Source organism: Hyla sarda, unplaced genomic scaffold, assembly GCF_029499605.1.
Source record: "Hyla sarda isolate aHylSar1 unplaced genomic scaffold, aHylSar1.hap1 scaffold_58, whole genome shotgun sequence".
Lineage (NCBI taxonomy): Eukaryota > Metazoa > Chordata > Amphibia > Anura > Hylidae > Hyla > Hyla sarda.
The window spans coordinates 476,736-498,259 of NW_026610592.1; the positions used below are offsets into that span (position 1 = coordinate 476,736).

Consider the following 21,524-nt stretch of genomic DNA (forward strand, 5'->3'; position numbering starts at 1 on the left):
TGCTCAGGTTTCAGTTTGCGGCCCAATTTCCTGCCACAGGGTGTGGATTAAAGTTGCTCGTGATGCGATAGCTACACAGCACTTAGCATGACTGGAAGCCAACAATGAGTTAAGTGTATGCAGAAGAGTCCTTGCTCAGCTACTACTTTTTACTGACAAGAAAAATTCTTCTCATTGGAGCAGGAAGCAGGATTTTGGAGATAACTGGAAAATGAGTTCTGACTAGGCCTAAACTCCTCTCACTTGGGACCTAGCAGAGATATGAGACAATCAGGTTCAAGTCCTCTAGCCTGTTCAGGACGTAGGGCGTATGCATACGCCCTGCATCCCGAGTCCTTTAGGACGTAGGGCGTATGGATACGCCCGTGGGAATTCCGGTCCCCACCGCTAGCCAGTTGGGGACCGGACTGGGATGCCTGCTGAAATCATTCAGCAGGCATCCCGGCACATCGCCGAGGGGGGTCCTGAGACACCCCCATGTTGGCGATCGGAAAAAATGACATGTCAATTCAGACATGCGATTTTCTCCTATTTCGGGATGATCGGGTCTCTAGTGACCCCATCACGCGGAAAATAGGGATGATCAGAGCTGTCAGTGACAGCCCCGATCATCCTGAAGGATAGGAGCGAGGTTTCAGCGCTGCAATCTCCTCCTGTCCCCTGCCATTAGTCAGAAATGAGTTCTGACCAATGGCAGTGCACGACAGGGGGTTGCCATGGAAACCCCCCGCTCTGCCCACCCCTGGATGTCGGGCAGAACAGGGGGAGAAGATGGCGGCCTGTACCTGTGCAGAAGATGCCGTGCGGACTGCCGTTCATCGGTAGAGACAGCGGAGATCAGCGGCGCAGGTAGGGAAGTGACGGTGGGAGGGGGGAAAGAAAGGTGGCAGTAAAGCAATATTTACTGCTGCCCTTCTAGTGGTTGCTAAACTGCAACTCCCAGCATGCCCAGACAGCCAAAGGCTGTCTCGGCAAGCTGGGAGTTGTAGTTTTGCAACATCTGGAGGGTCACAGTTTGGAGACCACTTTTAAAGTGTTGCCCAAACGGTAGCCCTCCAGATGTTGCCAAACTACAACTCTCAGCATGCCTACACTGCCCAGGCATGCTGGGAGTTGTAGTTCTGTAACATATGTCCCTTCAGATTTTGCAATTTTCATGAAAATTTAGAAAATTGCTGCTATAGTTTGAAGTCCTCTAATTTTTTCAAAAAGTACAAATATGTCCATTTTATGATGCCAACATAAAGTAGACATATTGTATTTGTGAATCAATATAAAATGTATTTGGAATATCAATTTTCCTTATAAGCAGAGAGCTTCAAAGTTAGAAAAATGCTAAATTTTCAAAATTTTCATGACATTTTGGGATTTTTCACCAAGAAAGGATGCAAGTAACAACTTAAAGTTACCACTACCATAAAGTAGAATATGTCACGAAAAAACAATCTCAGAATCAGAATAATCGGTAAAAGCATCTCAGAGTTATTAATGCTTAAAGTGACGGTGGTCAGATTTGCGAAAAAGGGTCCTTAAGGTGAAAATGAGCTGCGTCCTTAAAGGAGTAGTCCAGTGGTGAACCCAGTGGTGAACAACTTATCCCCTATCCTAAGCATAGGGGATAAGTTGCAGATCGCGGGGGGTCCGACCGCTGGGGCCCCCTGCGATCTCCTGTACGGAGCCCCGACAGCCCGCGGGAAGGGGGCGTGTCAACCTCCGCACGAAGCGGCGGCCGACACGCCCCCTCAATACAACTCTATGGCAGAGCCGAAACGCTGCCTTCGGCAATCTCCGGCTCTGCCATAGAGATGTATTGAGGGGGCGTGTCAGCCGCCTCTTCGTGCGGAGGTCAACACCCGCTATCTGGCCGGAGAGCCTGGCCCCCGTACAGAGAGATCGCAGGGGGCCCCAGCGGTCGGACCCCCCGCGATCTCAAACTTATCCCCTATCCTTAGGATAGGGGATAAGTTTTTCACCACTGGACTACCCCTTTAAGGGGCTAGGGAGAAAGGGTTGGACTTAGGAGACTAGCAGTTTCTGCATAGAATCTAGCTAAGATGAGTCATGTGACCAAGGATCTATACATTCTTACACATACATATATGGCTCATAAGTAGGGGCAACAAAGAGTAAAATGTCAACTCTTTCACAGCCATAATACCTCAATGTATTCAGTAGTAGACTTATAAAAATAACATGTTATGTAAATGTGACTTATGATAATGTCCATATTATGATGGGCCTGCACCCAACTAAACATACAGGGGAAGATTTATAAAAACCTGTGCGGAGGAAAAGTTGACCAGTTGCCCATAGCAACCAATAAGATTGCTTCTTTCATTTTTAAATGGGCCTCTGAAAAATATAAGCAGCGATCTGATTGGTTGCTACTGGCAACTGGTCAACTTTTCCTCTGCACTGGTTTTGATAAATCTCCCCAACAATCCTTTATTTTTTCGAGATGAAATGTTTTCCCCATGTTGTATAAAATGAGGGCACACAACTCTTGGTACAACTTGGTACTAACTGCCAGGAGTGGTCCATATGAGCCGACCATTTTGAAAGTCAAAAGAAGCTCTGCAGCAGCTGCGTTGTGTAAGATAAATTATAGCCCCATGGTCTGAATATAATACGCTGCCTTATACTGTTTAAATGGTCATGGAAGATCATAAAGACCCTTTTGTGACTTCAAATATTCTTCTATTTTACAATAAGCCTTCATTATTTTATATATATATATATATATATATATATATATATATATATATATATATATAAGCTTTGTATTAGTTATTGCTTACAATTCAGTCTTCTATACAAGGAAGGAAACATAACATATGAGCAGTTGGATGAGGTCCCAGGTGACATGGAGTAGCACATATGCGGATTTACCTGTGTGGTGTCTATAAATGTAAATTATATATAGGAAATATACTGAGGAGCAGCTTTTGCATTAAGGACAGGCACTTCCATTAATAATTAGAGGGGATTGATGTCAGGGCCTACTATTGTAGAGGTTTCAGCAGGGATATTGGTTATTGATCCAAAATTATTGGGGAGATTTATCAATCATCCTAAAACCCTATTATATGTATGAATCCAGCAGATCATCTACGTACAAAAGAGCTGGTTTGTGATTGGTTGGTCTTGATACAAGTGAGCTGGCCTGTGATTGGTCGGTCTGGCTTGGCACCTGCACGGTATGTTTGTCTGTTGTCCTGACAACCAACCACTCAGCTGGAGCGACCGCCAGAGGAGGAGCTATTCTGTGATTTCTGAGCCGTACAAGTGCATTATTGTATTATTTGTTGCGTCTTAGTGTCTGTGTGTGTTGTTTGTTGTTGTGTGTCTGTGTGTCTGTGCTTTTATTTCAGGTAACACCTCACTTTCCGGTTATACCATCCTTTCCGGATCATCCAGTGGTAAGTCCTACTCTAAACTATATTATCCCTCATTAATATCGTCACATATTTCTGTCCAGTTACACATCCAGGGGGAGAATTATCAAAACCTGTTCAGAGGAAAAGTTGTCCAGTTGCCCATAGCAACCAATCAGATCTCTTCTTTCATTTTGGACAGGCCCTTTTTAAAATGAAAGAAGATATCTGATTGGTTGCTATGGGCAACTGGGCAAGTTTTCCTCTGCACAGGTTTTGATAAATCTCCCTCCCAATGTATATTATAGCTATATATTGCTCCAACTGTAAATATATGTCTGAAATAATAGGTCATGAGACTGGCATGTGATGGGCACTAACTGGTCACAGCCTGGCACATATATCATCTTATTATTATATGAACTGGGCTCTATGGGGGAGATTTATCAAAATATTTGAAAGAAGCGATCCAATGGGTTGCTATGGGCAACTGCACCACTCTTCCTCTACATGTTGGAGAGCACTGCTTTAGGCTGGAAAAAAAATGCCCCCAAAATGCATTTGGGACAAAACTACCGCTGCCAGATGTTAGCTAGGAGTCAATAGGAAAATATGAAATTCCATACCTACATAGTGTTTTAAAGGATAACTCCTGGATGTAACAACTTATCCCCTATCCTAAGGTCGCGGGGGATCTGACAGCTGGATCTCCCGAACGGTGCCCCAGTTCTCAGCATGAATGGGGCGTGTTGACCACCACACAAAGCGGCGGCCGACACGCCCCTTCCGGGCAGCTCTATGGGAGAGCTGGAGCGCTGCTTTCGGCAATCTCCGGCTCTGCCATAGGACTGCATGGAGGGGGCGTGTCAGCCACAGGTTCGTGCTGTGGTCGAAAGGGCTTGTTTCATGCAGGGAGCCGGGGCTCCATGCGGGAGATAACGGAGGGCCCCAGTGGTCAGACCCCAGCGATCTAACACTTTAGATAGGGGATAAGTTGTTACATCCCGGAGTTATCCTTTAATTTTTGGCATTACCTCACCCTTTAGTGGTGTTTTTTTGGGCTCAATGGAAACTTTTCAAAATCACTGCATTCACTAGCTATGTTGTTGTTTTTTTTTGTTTTTGTTTTTGTTTTTTTCCTTTTCTTAAAAAAATTGTGGTGTTACTCCTCTCATAGTCCTCTTTAGGTGGAAGAAAGGGCATTTTTCAATAGAATTCCTTGAGTCACATGATATAAGAATCAGTGCACCTCTCTCCCCCTTGCCATGTGTTCTATGTACAGTTAATTGTTTACATCAGAATTCTGGACCAGGCTGTAAATTTTGGTTTTGGTAATATTTTTTGTTTGTCAGGGGAGCAGATATATTAATACTATTGATTCTTGGACAGTGTAAAACTTTCAAAATCACCAAATTTATCACAGTAGCTGTATGATATAAATCTGGCACATCTTTAGACTGTCTAATATAAGTTAGTACAGTGGTCCCTCAAGTTACAATATTAATTGGTTCCAGGGCAACCATTGTATGTTGAAACCATTGTATGTTGAGACCATAACTCTATGGAAAGATGGTAATTGGTTCTGAAGCCTCCAAAATTTTATCCAAAAATAGGAAAAAGGGAGGAGTAAACAAAAATAGGTAGATAACTAATATAGATAAAGCAAGTCCTTACATATAAAAGTACGAAAGATCTGCTGGTTGCTGTAAATCACTGTCTATGTAGAGGACAGGAGCTTCTTCAGGGTCCTGTATAGTACACACAATGTCCAAAAAAAGTATCATGGAGTCGCCTTTACCTGGTGTCCAAAGGAGCAGCTAACCCTGGCACAGGTAAAGAGTAGTACAGAACATGTAATACCTCCCTGCACTGTAGAGGGTGCTATCGGACAGGAATTCAGTGCATGCACTTCAGTAACAAGGGTTTTTCCAGTAAAATATCCGTTCTGATTGGTCAGTTCTTCCAGCCATGTTGAGTCTGGATTCAAGTTAAAATGGTCCAGAAAATACTATTGTATGTTGAAACTATTGTATGTTGAGGCCATTGTAAGTTGAGGGATCACTGTATCAGTAGTTTAGTTTTACATACCATTTCTGCATTCTTTTGTTTAGCAATTTGTTTACTAACCACTTAGGGACCAAGGGCGTACAGGTACGCCTTCGCTCCCTGGTACTTAAGGACCAAGGGCGTTCCTGTATGCACGTGGGAATTTCGGTCCCCGCCGCGCACCGGGCGGGGACCGGACCGGGTTGACTACTGATATCTATCAGCAGGCACCCCGTGCAAATGCCCAGGGGGGTCCTGAGATCAACCCCCCCCCCCCATGTCGGCAATTGCCGCAAATCACTGGTGAATTCATACTGGTCTACGGTGACCCGGTTACCCGGAAATTAAGGGGGATCGGGGTTGTCCAAGACACCCACGATACTCCTGAAGGGATAGGAGTGAGGTGGCAGGGGGGGCACCCCTCCTATCCCTGCTATTGGTCGTTCAGAAGCAAAGACCAATAGCAGATCGGGGGCAGGGGGGGGGGGTTAACGTTCGGTTCCCCCATTCTGCCCACCCACAGTGGCCGGGCAGAACGGGGAACCGTCGGTGCACAGTGCCGGAGGTCCACTTACCCATCGGCAGCTGGCGGCGATCAGCGGCAGCGGGCGGGGATTGGTCGTTCAGAAGCGACGACCAGTAGCAGATCGGGGGCGGGGGTTAACGTAGGCTGGGCAGAACGGGGAACCGTCGGGGAACAGCGCCGGAGGTCCACCTACCCATCGGCAGCGGGCGGCGATCAGCAGCAGTGGGCGGGGATCGGTGGCGGCAGAGGACAGCGATGTGGCTCCCTGGATTCTACGGAAGCCGGTGAGTTGCCTAGCAACATCTGGAGGGCTACAGTTTGGAGATCACTGTGCAGCGGTCTCTAAACAGTAGCCCTCTAGATGTTCCAAAACTGCAAATCCCAGTATGCCCAAACAGCAAATAGCTGTCTCGGCATGCTGGGAGTTGTATTTGCGTACCTCCAGCTGTTGCATAACTACATCTCAGTTGTAGTTTTGAAACAGCTGGACTGGCACACTGGTTGGAAAATACTGAGTTAGGCAACAGAACCTAACTGAAGGGTTTCCAACCAGTGTGCCTCCAGCTGTTTCAAAAGTACAACTCCCAGCATGCACGGTCTGTCAGTACATACTGGGAGTTGTAGTTTTGAAACAGCTGGAGGTTTGCCCCTCCATATGAATGTACAGGGTACATTGACACGGGCGAGTTTATAGTGAGTTTCCTGAAGTTTGAGCTGCTGCAAATTTTTTGCCGCAGCGCAAACTCCTAGCTGGAAACTCACCATAAACCCGCCCGTGTGAATGTACCCTAAAAACATTACACTACAATACACTAACACATAATTAAGGCTAAAACACTACATATACACCCCCTTACACTGTCCCCCCAGTTTAGCAACCGCTCGAGGCACCCTGTTTGGGAATCACTGTGTGGATGTAAAATGCTCTGCGGGCGAACTACAATGCTCAGAAGAGAAGGAGCGCCATTGGGCTTTTGGAGAGAAAATTTGTCCGGAATTGAAGGCCACGTGTGTTTACAAAGCCCCCATAGTGCCAGAACAATGGACCCCCCCACATGTGACCCATTTTGGAAACTACGCCCCTCATGTAATGTAATAAGTGGTACAGTGTGCATTTACACCCCACAGGTGTCTGACAGATTTTTGGAACAGTGGTCTGTGAAAATGAAAAATGAAATTTTTAAATTGCATAGCCTACTGTTCCAAAGATCTGTCAAACGCTAGTGGGGAGTAAATACTCACTGCACCCCTTATTAAATTCTGTGAGGGGTGTAGTTTCCAAAATGGGGTCACATGAGGGGGGTCCCGCTGTTCTGGCACCACGGGGGGGCTTTGTAAACGCACATGGCCCCTGACTTCCATTCCAAACAAATTCTCTCTCTAAAAGCTCAATGGCGCTCCTCCTCTTCTGAGCATTGTAGTGCGCCAGCAAAGCACTTGATGTCCACACATGGGGTATTTCCATACTCAGAAGAAATGGGGTTACAAATTTTAGGGGTAATTTTCTCCTATCACCCCTTGCAAAAATTAAAAATTTACACGTCCAACTTTAACAAAAAGTCGTCAAACACCTGTGAGGTGTTGAGGCTCACTGTACCCCTTGTTACATTCCTTGAGGGGTGTAGTTTCCAAAATAGTATGCCATGTTATTTTTTTGCTGTTCTGGCACAATAGGAGCTTCCTAAATGGGACATGCCCCCCAAAAACCATTTCAGCAAAATTTGCTTTCCAAAAGCCAAACGTGACTCCTTCTCTTCTGAGCATTGTAGTTCACCCTCAGAGCATTTTACGTCCTAACATGGGGTATTTCCATACTCAGAAGAGAGGGGGTTACAAATTTTGGGGGGCATTTTCTCCCATTACGCTTTGTAAAAATTGTAAATTTGGGAAAAAAATTTGCACTTTAGTGAAAAATATAATTATTTTCATTTACGCATCCGAATTTAATGAAAAGCCGTCAAACACCTGTGGGGTGTTAAGGCTCACTGGATCCCTTTATACGTGTCTTGAGGGGTGTAGTTTCCAAAATGGTATGCCACATGGGGCGTTTTCTGCTTTCTGGTACCATAGGGGCTTCCTTAATGTGACATGACCCCAAAAAAACATTTCAGCAAAATTCACTCTCCAAAATCCCATTGTTGTTCCTTTCCTTCTGAGCCCTCTACTGCGCCTGCCGAACACTTGACATACACATATGAGGTATTTCCTTACTCAAGAGAAATTGGGTTACACATTTTAGGAAGATTTCTCTCCTTTTACCCCTTGTAAAAATTCAAAAACTGGGTCTACAAGAACATGCCAGTGTAAAAAATATAGATTTAGAATTTTCTCCTTCAATTTGCTGCTATTCCTGTGAAACACCTAAAGGGTTAACACACTTACTGAATTTCACTTTGAATACTTTGAGGGGTGCAGTTTTTATAATGGGGTCATTTGTGGGGTATTTCTAATATTAAGGCCCTTCAAAATCAACTTCAAATCTGAACTGGTCCCTGAAAATTCCAATTTAGAAAATTTTGTGAAAAATTGGAAAATTGCTGCTGAACTTTGAAGCCCTCTGATGTCTTCCAAAAGTAAAAACATTTCAACTTTATGATGCCAACATAAAGTAGACATATTGTATATGTGAATCAATATATAATTTATTTGGAATGTCTATTTTCCTTACAAGCAGAGAGCTTCAAAGTTAGAAAAATGCTAAATTTTCAATTTTTGCATCAAATTTTGGAAATTTTTCACCAAGAAATTATGCAAGTATCGAAAAAATTTACCACTAACATAAAGTATATTTTGTCAGGAAAAAAACAGTCTTGGAATCAGAATGAAAAGTAAAAGCATCCCAGAGTTATTAATGCTTAAAGTGACAGTGGTCAGATGTTCAAAAAACGCTCTGGTGCTTAAGGTGAAAATTGGCTTGGTCCCTAAGGGGTTAAAATGCAAAAAAAAAATTTCCATAGTGTATCTACCCCATGTGAACATACCCTATCAGGACAGGTATAAGAGCTTTGTCCTGTAATAAGCCAAGCAACCCAGTGATCACATGATTGGGAGAGATATTCAGCCATTGGAAGTAACAATGAAGGTTCCCAGAGTGGACATGTTTCATGTGCAGACTATTGTATAGGGGTCAAGTAGTAAAAGGATCCACTGCCACCTTATAGGCAGCTTCCTACTGCCCATTAGATTGCATGTAATAATACATCTCATAGCTTACAGATACTGTTGGGTTGTTAGAGGAACATGAGGGGGAGCTCTATGAAAGGCCGACATGCTGTTCTTATGCAGGTGACCTCTGCTTTCTGTGTCCAACCCTGAAGGTTCCTATTGATGACAACAAGAAACAGAAATCAACAAAACACTGGTGCAGAAAATACATAGAAAAATCCTCATATTTTTTTATCATACAAATAGTAATGTGGTAAATATATAAAGAATAATTGTATATGTCAATCACTAATCAATCAGGTTATATGAATATTGTGCAGGAATATGTCTTTACTGTTTACAGAACGAGTCAATAAGCTGACCTCTGTCTCTTTTTTTGGAGATGGAGCGCCACACTTTTGAAAGGACACCCCACTATGACTACACGGATGACGAGGTAAATCTCATGTTTGTGTTGACTTTCATTAATCCTATAGTTGTGAATAATAATTGCTCTGTTAAAGTGAATCTTCTCCTGAATCATCTCCATACAAGGTGTAGAATCTGCAGATCTTTGCATTTAGGTGCTAGAGGGATAAGATTACCCATACATTTAGTTTTGATGATCGCCTGTGTTACCAGCTGAAGAGTCAAACAGTTGGTGCTAAGTTTCAGCAGCATCTCCTCCCTCCTCTGTTTTGTCGGATTAAGGAACTGAGTAGTGACGTGGGCTGTCAATCATGCCGAGGGGACATTACTGCACCCAGAGCGGCGAGACTAGATAAGTATAGCTCCCGTCTAGGGGGCTACTTACAGGGCTGCTGGGGGGGGGGGGGACTTACAAACTGCAAATCCTCCCCATCCCTGTGGACAGAAATGTCCTCCGGGGATGGTGCAGATGAAGATATTACTACACTGCTCAAAAAAATAAAGGGAACACTTAAATAACACAATTGCACTCCAAGTCAATAACATTTCTGTGAAATCACACTGTCCACTCAGGAAGAACACTGATTGACAATCAATTTCACATGCTGTTGTGCAAATGGAACAGACAACAGGTGGAAATTATAGGCAATTAACAAAACACCCCCAATAAAGGAGCGGTTCTGCAGGTGGTGACCACAGACCACTTCTCAGTTCCTATGCTTCCTGGCTGATGTTTTGGTCACTTTTGAATGCTGGCGGTGCTTTCCTTCTGGTGGTAGCATGAGACTGAGTCTACAACCCACACAAGTGGCTCAGGTAGTTCAGCTCTTCCAGGATGGCACATCAATGTGAGCTGTGGCAAGAAGGTTTGCTGTGTCTGTCAGCGTAGTGTCCAGAGCATGGAGGCGCTACCAGGAGACAGGCCAGTACATCAAGAGACATGGAGTAGGAGGGCAACAACCCAGCAGCAGGACCGGTACCTCGGCCTTTGTGCAAGGAGGAGCAGGAGGAAAACTGCCAGAGCCCTGTAAAACGACCTCCAGCAGGCCACAAATGTGCATGTGTTTACTCAAACGGTCAGAAACAGACTCCATGAGGGTGGTATTAGGGCCCGACATCCACAGGTGGGGGTTGTGCTTACCAGAAAATACCAAGATTGGCAAATGCGCCACTGTTGCCCTGTGCTCTTCACGGATGAAAGCAGGTTCACACTTAGCACATGTGACAGACTGCATTCTAAAAAAAAAAAAAAAAAAAATGTGGCTGTGACAGGGGGAAAATAGCCTAAAAGGCCATACGAACCCAGCCTTGGTCCCCCGCAGCTCCTGTGTGTCTCCTGGTCCCCTGATCTTCTCTTTTCTTCCTGCCTTTGAGACAGGCAATTAGTCCAGGACTTGCTCGCTCAGCCAATAACTGGCTGTCAGAGGACACTACTGTGAAGAAGAAAGATCGGGGGACCTAACCGGGGCGAAACAAAGCTGGGGTGGACCAACAGGGCATTGGGCTAGATATATATCTATCTATATTTTTTTTTTCCTGCCCCAGCAGCATATGATTCATTTTTTTTTTTTTAGAAAACATTGGAATACCCCTTTAATATTTAAAGGGGAACTCCGGTGGAAAAATTATGTTTTCAAATCAATTGATGCTATAAAGTTAAACAGTTTTGTAAATTACTTCTATTTAAAAATCTTAACCCTTCTAGTACTTATCAGCTGCTGTATACTACAGATATACTACAGAGAAATTTGTGAAATTCTTCACAGTCTGACAAGTCCAGTCTGTCCATGTTAGGGACTGTCCAGAGCTGGAGAGGTTTCTATGGGATTATGCTTCTAATCTGGACAGTTCCTGACATGGACAGTTGTGTCAACAGAGAGCACTGTGGTCAGACTGGAAATAACTACACAAACTTCTCTGTAGTATATCTGTAGTATACAGCAGCTGATAAGTACTAGAAGGATTACAAATCTGTTAAACTTTCTGGCACCAGTTGATTTGAAAACATTTGTTTTCCACTCTTTAAAGGTCTAACACATTGATAGGCTGCGCTCTTTCACTTTAATGGAACTGCCCTGCATTATCATTCACAGCTGCCTATATGGACAACCTGCTAATCCTGTAGACATAATGAAGAAGATGAGAAAGATGACCAGTTGCCCATTGCAACCAATTAGATTGCTTCTTCAATTTTTGAACAGGCCTCTGAAAAATAAAAGAAGCACTCTGATTGGTTGTAAGGGCAACTGGTAAACTTTTCCTAGACATAGGTTTTGATAACATTTCCCCCATGGTGTTCAGGGAGCATCCCAACCATCAAATATTGGTGGCCTTTCCTAAAGACAGGCCATCGACATTTACCTCTTAGTGGAGAGTAATAACACTACAGGTTATGGATACTAGATTCAAAAGGACAGAACGTTGGTTCAGGGATTTATTCTGATGCCATATTTGGAATCAGGAAGGAACATTTCCACTTGGTATTGGGCAATTGGCATGAGCCTTATAAGGTTTTTTTTTGCCTTCCTCTGGATCAACACAGTAGTGACACAATAGGCATATAGGTTGAACTTGATTAACTTTTTTTTTTTAATCTTTTTTCAATTGTGGGGAAGATTTATTAAACCTGTGCAGAGGAAACATTTACCAGTTTCCCATAGCAACAAATCAGGTTGCTCCTTTCATTTTTAAAAAAGCCTCTGAAAAAGAAAAAAAAGAAATCTAATTGGTTGCTATGGGCAACTGGTCAACTTTTCCTCTGCACAGATTTTGACACATCTCCTCCTTTCTAAGTATCTGTCCCCCAAAATAGAGCCTAAAATCCTGAATCCTGGATGTTTGATGCCATCTTTTCAAAAAGGCAATGTTGAAATCTATGTTGATATTTATTTCTTTATTTTTCTTAGTACCTAATATGATAGATTTACCAAGACCAGCAATTCATAACAGATGTAAAGTAAACTATCTACAGCCAACCCATACACAATGTATAGAGAGGCAGAGCACATACATGACTGCCTTTCCATGCTCGATATCACAGGTGGTCCCAACAATGAGACCCCTGCAATCATACTGCATACTTATCCCCCATTCTGGGAATAGGGTATACATCTTAACCTCTTAAGGACGCAGGGCGTATGGATACGCCCTGCATTCCGAGTCCTTAAAGACGCAGGGCGTATCCATATGCCCGTGGGAATTTCGGTCCCCACCGTTAGCCGGTTGGGGACCGGAGCCGGATGCCTGCTGAAATCTGCCCGCCCCTGGTTGTCAAGGGGCTCTGGAAAGAAGATGGAGGCCGTACCTGCAGGAGAAGATGCCTGGGGACCTGGGATCTTCGCTTGAGCCTGCAGGATCCTGATCAGGTAGGGAATCCACAGTGGGGGGGTGGAATTGAAAGTGAAAGTAAATCGATCTTTACTGTGGCAACCACTAGGGGGGCCAAACTGCAACTCCCAGCATGCCCAGAGAGCCAAAGGCTGTCTGGGCATGCTGGGAGTTGTAGTTTTGCAACATCTGGAGGGTCACAGTTTGGAGACCACTGTTACAGTGGTACCCAAACAGTAGCCCTCCAGATGTTGCCAAACTACAACTCTCAGCATGCCTCGACTGCCCAGGCATGCTGGGAGTTGTAGTTCTGTAACATCTGTCCCTTCAGATTTAGTAATTTTCATGACATTTTTGAAAATTGCTGCTCTACTTTGAAGCCCTCTAATTTTTTCAAAAAGCAAAAATATGTCCATTTTATGATGCCAACATAAAGTGGACATATTGTGTTTGTGAAGAAAAATAAAATGTATCTGGAATATCCATTTTCCTTACAATTAGAGAGCTTCAAAGTTAGAAAAATGCAAAATTTTCTAAATTTTCATGAAATTTTGGGATTTTTCACCAAAAAAGGATGCAAGTAACGCCGAAAATTTACCCCCAAAATAAAGTAGAATATGTCACGAAAAAACAATCAGAATCAGAATATTCGGTAAAAGCGTTTTCGCGTTATTAATTTGTAAAGTGACGGTGGTCAGAATTGCGAAAAAGGGCTCAGTCCTTAAGGTGAAAAAGGGCTGCGTCCTTAAGGGGTTAATAATGGGACAAACCCTTTAGGGTCTATTCACACAGCAGAATTTCCACACCAATTCCGCTTCCTTGGGTGGTTTCTGGCTTGTGGATTTTATGCGGAATTTGTGCTTAATCTGTGCAGAAATTCAGAAGTGTTAATGGGAGAGAGGAATCCCATAGAAGTCTATTGGGCTTTCATTTGAGGCAGAATTCCACAAGCGCAAATTCTGCTGTGTGAATAGACCCTTAGGCTATAATTCCACTTGGGATTTTGTGCAAAATTGCCCCCATTCTGTCGCACAGAGTTTTTTGCCTTGAAAAAGCGCTGCAGCCAGATTTCAATAAGGAACTGCAAAATGCTAGGTCCACTTGCCATTTTTGAGTTTGGCATTTTATAAATCTTTTTGGCTCAGTGGGTGATTTTCAAAAACGACCTCATGTTGAAAACATGGCGTTTTTCGAGCAAATCTGATTTATCTGCGAAGGCACGGATGCTGACCGCTGTGATTGGCCATACAGTACCGGCCAATCACCGGCAAACATGAATAAGTTATGTGAAGTTCTGTTCACATCACTGGCCGGAGTACGGTACAGTGCAGGGATGTGGAGCGGTGTTGCGTGTCACCTGCTTCTCATGACTAGAAATTATGATCACAATGGGTCTCAGGAGTGAGACCCGCTGTGATCTGTCACTTAGTGCAGGTACTACTGCTCCCAACATTGAACAGACTCTGTAGTACCACAATAATCACGCACATATAGTTGATATCGGATTTTACACTGTATTTATTAAAAATATCATTATTAAAATACATCAAAAACATTATTAATAAAAAGTTTTAGAAAATTAAGATAAAAATATATATTATTTTTACAATTACATGGACCCTTTATCCATTTGGGCTATTGCCGGCTACATTTTCACGTCCCTGACCGCTCACATCAATCATTACCTGATTGAAAATGTAAAAAACTTTTTGTCATAAAAAAGAAATACTTAATTCCCTACAAATTTTCCCATCCCTACTTCTTCATTTTAATTTTTTTTTCTCTTGTACCAAACTAAATTTGTTAAAATACACCCACAAGGAATCTGCCAAAAGGTAAAAACACCTGAAAAAACACCTGAAAAAAATCAGTGGCAGTTTTTCATGCATTTTTTCTGGTGTTTTTTTAGCCTAAAAAAGACACCAGTACAAAGCTTTAGTGTAATTCTAGCCTTAGGCTTCGTCCTATAGATTATTACTTAGATAAGATACAAATAAAGACATTTGATAGGGGAAATGAGTAAAACAAGATCATTTTATTTCATCATAATGTATAGATATAATACATTACGCCATAATATGTTTAATGAGCTGAATAAAACTAAGTTTAATCTGTTCTGTTCTAGGTCTTTGAGATGAACAGAAGGGCCATAGACATTATCACAGCGTTCCAGGAAGAAGTAAGTGACATTGGAGATAATCAAATTTGTTATATAAAAGTATATATATAAAGTTTAGTAGGCATTCAGGGGATTCATCAATTGTGATATTTTTGTTGATTTGTGAAAAAGGCAAATAATTGCACAATTTGTGCACTAACTGCAGATGTGTGATTATTTGCTGTTTAAGACGGTACTTGCTAAAGGGGTGTGACCTATTGAAAAGGGGTGTGGTTGCTCACCGTTTACACTGCCAGCCTAAACTGCTGCTAAGATCTCCCCTTGCTCAGAGCTGGCGGAGATATCATCATGGGTGCACAGGTTTACTGGACTTATATAGAGGTGTCTGCTTCTTCATAAATCCAGGGAGCCTGTGCGCTGGCAGGGAAGCCTGTGCGCTGGCAGGGAAGCCTGTGTGCTGACAGGGGAGCCCATACGCTGACAGGGGTGCCTGTGCACTGGCAGGGAAGCCCGTACGCTGACAGGAGAGCCCGTACGCTGACAGGAGAACCCGTACGCTGACAGGGGAGCCTGTGCGCTGGTGGGGGGAGCCCGTACGCTGGCAGGGGAGCCCGTGCGCTGACAGGGGAGCCTGTGCGCTGGCAGGGAAGCCCGTACGCTGACAGTAGAGCCCGTACGCTGACAGGGGAGCCTGTGCGCTGGTGGGGGGAGCCCGTACGCTGGCAGGGGAGCCTGTATGCTGATGAGGCTTCATAAATGCCCCCTAGATTATGTTATGGCAGATTTTACCAGTTTTGATGAATGTGTCAGTAATCTTATGTCTATGTAGCTAACCCTAATAGACCCCAAATATCTGTGCACACAGTATAAATGACCTGCACCATTGTTTCCATCGATGAAACTGGCACCAGAGGTTCCTCTTTCCTAGGATATATCAAGCTTATTTACCCAGCCCAAAGAACTGTCCAGAGTAGAAGAACCTTCATTCCTCATATCCCATGGTGCCATAAGGAATTTTAGGAACTCATACAGCCACAGCGTCTGTCCCTCCCTCCTCCCTTCCAAAAGCAATAGTCCAAAAAACTACTTTTTTAACCTCTTAAGGACCCTTGATATACGCGTATGTCATGACACCCTGGTACTTAAGGACCAGGACCCATGACGTATGCGTACGTCATGGAGTATTCCGGTCCCCGCAGCGCGCCGGGCGGGGATCGGACCGGGATGCCTGCTGAAATCCTTCAGAACCCCCCCCCCCCCCATGTCGGCGAACGCGGCAACTCGCAAGTGAATTCACACTTGCGATTTGTGCAATTACGGGTCTATGGTGACCCGGAATATAAGGGGGATTGCGATCCCCCTGAAGGGATAGGAGTGAGGTGGCAGGGGTGCCACCCCTCCTATCCCTGCTATTGGTCGTATAGACGCGACGACCAATAGCAGATCGGGGGCGGGGGGGGGGGTTACTTTCGGTTTCCCCATTCTGCCCACCCACAATAGGCGGGGCAGGACGGAGAAACAGACAGGGACCGGCGCCGAAGGTCACTTACCGATCTGCGGAGGCTGCGGGCGACGGTGATCGGTGGGCAACGATGTTGTGCGGCTGGCTCCCTGGATCCTAGGGAAGCCGATGAGTTGCCTAGCAACATCTGGAGGGCTACAGTTTGAGACCACTATACAGTGGTCTCAAAACTGTAGCCCTACAGATGTTACAAAACTACAGTTTTGGAGTTGTAGTTTTGCAACAGCTGGAGACACACTGGTTTGAAAATACTGAGTTAGGTAACAGAACCTAACTGAAGGTTTTCCAACCAGAGTGTCTCCAGCTGTTGCAAACGTACAACTCACAGCATGCACGGTCTGTCAGTACATGCTGGGAGTTGTAATTTTGAAAAAGCTGGAGGTTTGACCCCCCCCCCCCCCCCATGTGAATGTACAGGGTACATTCACACGGGCAGGTTTACAGTAAGTTTCCTGCTTGAAGTTTGAGCTGCAGAGCAAACTCCTAGCTGGAAACTCACCGTAACCCGCCAGTGCGAATGCACCCTAAAAACACTACACTACACTAACACATAATGAAGGGTAAAACACAACATATACACCCCCTTACACTGTTCCCCCCCCCCCCCCCCCCCCAATAAAAATGAAAAACGTATTGTATGACAGTGTTTCCAAAACGGAGCCTCCAGCTGTTGCAAAACAACAACTCCCAGCATTTCCGGACAGCCACTGACTGTCCAGGCATGCTGGGAGTTTAGCAACAGCTGGAGGCACCCTTTTTGGGAATCACTGGTGTAGAATACCCCTATGTCCACCCCTATGCAATCCCTAATTTAGTCCTCAAATGCGCATGGAGCTCTCTCATTGCAGAGCCCTGTCGTATTTCAAGGTATCAGTTTAGGGTCACATATGGGGTATTTCCATGCAGCTAAAGCAGGACGAAATTGCTTTCTGACATCAAGTTAGACTACATTCACACCACTATTTTTATCATACGTTTGCCAGATCACCTGTAGAAATTTCAAAGTTGGCCACTGCCGTATCCCCGCCAGACCCACGCCACATCTCATTCTCATTTTTGAGACTGGAGTCAGATAGTGACTTTGGTCGGCTCATTTTTGCACCGCATCAGTTTTATTGCCGGACTTAAACCGCAACATTCCATGGTTTTTCCGTCCAGCAACAAAACCAGATTTTGTTGTGAAAAATGATCTGACCAGAGTCACTATCTAACTCCAGTTGGCTCATGCAAATCAATGAGACAGGTCTGTCGAGGATACAGCAGCGGACGGTTTTGAAATTTCCGGCGATCCGGCGACTGTATGAAGAAATCGTGGTGTGAATGTTCCCTCTGTGATCATTTTTCCAGAAGGGGCGATTTCCCCATGGACACCCATGCTTGCACTATAGATCTACAATAAAGCTGTGAATTATAATACACAGAAGAAAGTGCTGAACTTTTCCCAAAGGAATCCTACAAATATTTACAGGCATATTTAAAGTTGTGAATAAACCGGGCTATTCACAAAACGTAAATCCTCAATTCCAGCCACCAGCCAATTGCATAAGGTCTAAAATACATAGAGCATATAATAACACTGCCAGTGAAGAGACGTAGTAATAAAAGGGGAGACCAAATTTAGGGAATACACTTGCTTTAAAAGATGTGTCTTTAGGGCATGTTTGAAACTGAGGAAGATGGGTATAAGCCTGATGGTCCGAGGTATTGCATTACAGAGAACTGGTGCAGCACAAGCAAAGTCTTAGAGGTGGAATTGAGGGGTTCAGATTAAAGAAGATGTTAACTTTAGATCATTTCACTACTTATTAGCTGCTGAATATTACAGAGGAAATTCTTTTCTTTTTGGAACACAGTGCTCTCTGCTGACATCATGTCCACAGTGCTCTCTGTTGACATTTCTGTCCATTTTAGGAACTGTCCAGAGCAGCATATGTTTTCTATGGGGATTTTCTCCTACTCTGGACAGTTTTTAAAATGGACAGAGGTGTCAGCAGAGAGCACTGTGGTCATGACGTTAGCAGAGAGCTCTATGTAAGAAAATAATTTCCTCTGTAGTATTCAGCAGCTAATAAGTACTGGAAGGATTAAGATTTTTTTTAATAGAAGTAATTTACAAATCTGTTTAACTTTCTGGCACCAGTTGATTAAAAAAAAAAGTTTTCCACCGGAGTATCCCTTTAAGATCACATAACAGCTGTAGAGAAAGATGAATCTGGCAGTGGCATTTAGGATGGACTGGAGAGGGAGAGTTTAGAGAAGGGAAGGCCTATTAGTAAAGAGTTTCAGTAGTCCAGGTGGGAATGAATTAAAGCATCCACAATAGTTTTGGTTGTTTCAGCAGTAAATGAGGGGTGCGTGGAAGACAGATCTGAGTCTACCATAACTTCAAGACAGCGGGTTTACTGTCCAGGAGTAATGGTTGTACCACTCACCGAGATGGAGATGTCAGGTTTAGGTAGATTAAATGGAGGAAATACAAGAAGTTCTGTAATAGAAAGATTTCTTTTCAGGAATAGGGAGGACACAATGTTAGAGACAGCAAAGAGAAAGTTGCTGGTGTTCTGTAGGAGTGCGGGGGTGATGATACGGGAAGAGGTAGAGAGCTGTATGTCATCAGCGGAGAGATGGTACTGGAGTTCAAATCTACTGAGGAGAAGGCCCAGGAAGGGTCCCTGAACCCCAACAACAAGAGCAGCAGGGAAATAGCTAGAGATAGGGATTGATACACCGAAGGAGCGTTCACGGAGGTAGGAAACAAAAACCAGGAGAGAGAGGAATCTTTAAGAACAATGGAGTGGAGTATAGCAAGAAGTAATTGGTGATCTACAGTGTCAAATGCTGCATAGAGATCAAGAAGAATCAGTAGAGAGAATTGCTATTAGATTTAACCATAAGACATAATTAGTGACTTCGGTTAAGCCAGTTTCTGTGGAGAATGGGGAATGTAATCCAGACAGTAAGGGGTCAAGGAGAGAGTTCCTGGAGAGATAATGGATTAGGTGGGAATAGACCAAGCATTCCAGGAGTTTGGAGATGAAGTGGAGAGACAGGTCAATAGTTAGCTGCACAGGATCCAGAGATGTTTTCTTCAGAAATGGGGTTATGACAGAATGTTTGAAGGAGGAATGAAAGATTTTAGTTATGTGATTGGTGATGGCAGGGGAGAGAATGCGGTAACACGGTGAGAGGATGTACCTGTATATACTTTCATGTACTGATTCATAGCACTATATACATGTATATAGCATCATGTACCTGTATATTACATCACCTACCTGTATATACCACCATTGAACTTTATATTTCATCACCTACCAGTACAAACCACCATGTAGATAGCAGCGTATGCCTGTGCAGCTGGCTTTTTTGGGGGTAGGGGTGTGCTGATACAGGACTTCACCAGGGGCACAATGGACACTATAGTGCCCCACACAGTAGTTAGATCTCAGTATAGTGTCCCTCACAGAAGATTGTAGGGATGTACTGATATTGGTATCAGTCAGGATATAGGTATGAACTTCGTATACTCGTGCAAATGTCCCTGCTAACATATGATGTAGATATAAGAAAGGCTTTCTTCACAACGGTCACATGGGTTCAGTTTTAAAGACATGATGAATATGAAGGATTTGTTATAATCTAGTTTCTAAAAGATCTTCTAAATAGAATTACACAGAATGCTGCAGTATTCTAGAAGACAGAGACTACGTGCGCTCTTTTCTTATAGATATTTTCTTTATTAATAGATAAGCCCTTCAATACATAAGTATGTTCTGAATACCTACATTAGATTGAAGTAACAATAACTTATTTCTGTTTTATTTTTCATGTGGACAGAACAGAGAACAGGAACTAAGGATCACCCAATACTATGTAAGTGATATAACAAATAACCATATTAGCTCCTTATAGACAGAGGCAATTTTCATTTTTTTGCAGTTTCAGTTTTTCCTCCTCTCTTCTTATAGTCATAAAAATGTTTCATAAAATATGCTGGGAAACAAAAAATTTATTTTAAGGTGAAAACGAACACAAATTTTTTTTTTTTTTTTATCTGAGTTGGGGGTGCTATTTTTTATACATTGTTTATTATGCTCGTTAACTGACATGTTATGTTGATGCTTTTAAAATGTACACATATGCTTAAAGAGGTAATCCAGGGAAGTATATATATATATATATATATATATATATATATATATATATATACATATATATATATATATATATATATATATATATATATATATATACATATAGTCCAACAGGAAGCATGAAGCGGCACTCCAGCGATTTCAAGATAAGAAAAAGTTACTTTATTCACCCATAGTGCTACATTTCGACCCTCTCAATGGAGTCTTTATCAAGCATGCTTGAAATCGCTGGAGTGCCGCTTCATGCTTCCTGTTGGACTATTTTTGTTTGATGCACCTTTGGTCAACGTTGGAGCTGGCTGAGCACCCACAGATCTATTATATAGGGCTAGAAGCCCCTTCATGGTGCTCCTTAACTACTATTTTCAATTTTATATAATATATATATTTATGAAAAGAGCACAAACCAAAGCAACCACACTACCTGGATATGTTCCCTGTAAACTATCCTGCCTGATATGCATTGTCTTCTCTGGCTTCTTGAAATTCTTTGCCATCTTTCCCTCGCCTTGCCTACATCTCCCAGCAATCATTGCAGCACTGCTCTGTCAGCTGGCTCCCTTCTGCAGTGAGCAGCAGAGAGAGGTTCAGTGTCTGATTGGCTGAGGCTTCACACACCTCACAGTTCTTAGCACTAAAGAGAGCATGACCATCAGTGCAGGGTAGAAACCACATGGTCTGTGTCTCACAGGAAGGTGGGGGTTGCTTTCAGATAGTTATTAGGACAGAGACAGAGTGGATGGCTGGATGATGTCATTCCCTCACTTTATGCACATAAGTAACAACTAAAGAGGGGAGACTGCTCTATATAGCTAATGAATGATATTTAGACAAATAAATACGTTGATGAGAGGAAAAGATGGGCTATAGGTTTAGTTTCCCA

General features: G+C 43.3%; 1 protein-coding gene across 19 annotated transcripts in view; it reads left to right on the top strand.

Moving 5' to 3' along the window:
• The window catches only part of LOC130340261 (golgin subfamily A member 6-like protein 22), a 548,567-nt gene that overhangs the window by 305,969 nt on the left and 221,074 nt on the right, over window positions 1–21,524 (top strand). For 18 of the 19 annotated variants that reach the window (XR_008880418.1, XR_008880419.1, XR_008880421.1 and 15 more), the window contains 2 exons: window positions 14,972–15,025; window positions 20,325–20,360. The exons of the other annotated variant lie outside the window; for it this stretch is intronic. Coding sequence is in view for 12 of the 18 variants with exons in the window: in XM_056554161.1 (XP_056410136.1) it covers window positions 14,972–15,025; window positions 20,325–20,360 (90 nt within the window). In the remaining 6 variants the exon portion in view is untranslated. The remainder of the gene's footprint in view (window positions 1–14,971; window positions 15,026–20,324; window positions 20,361–21,524) is intronic. 19 annotated transcript variants of the gene reach the window in all.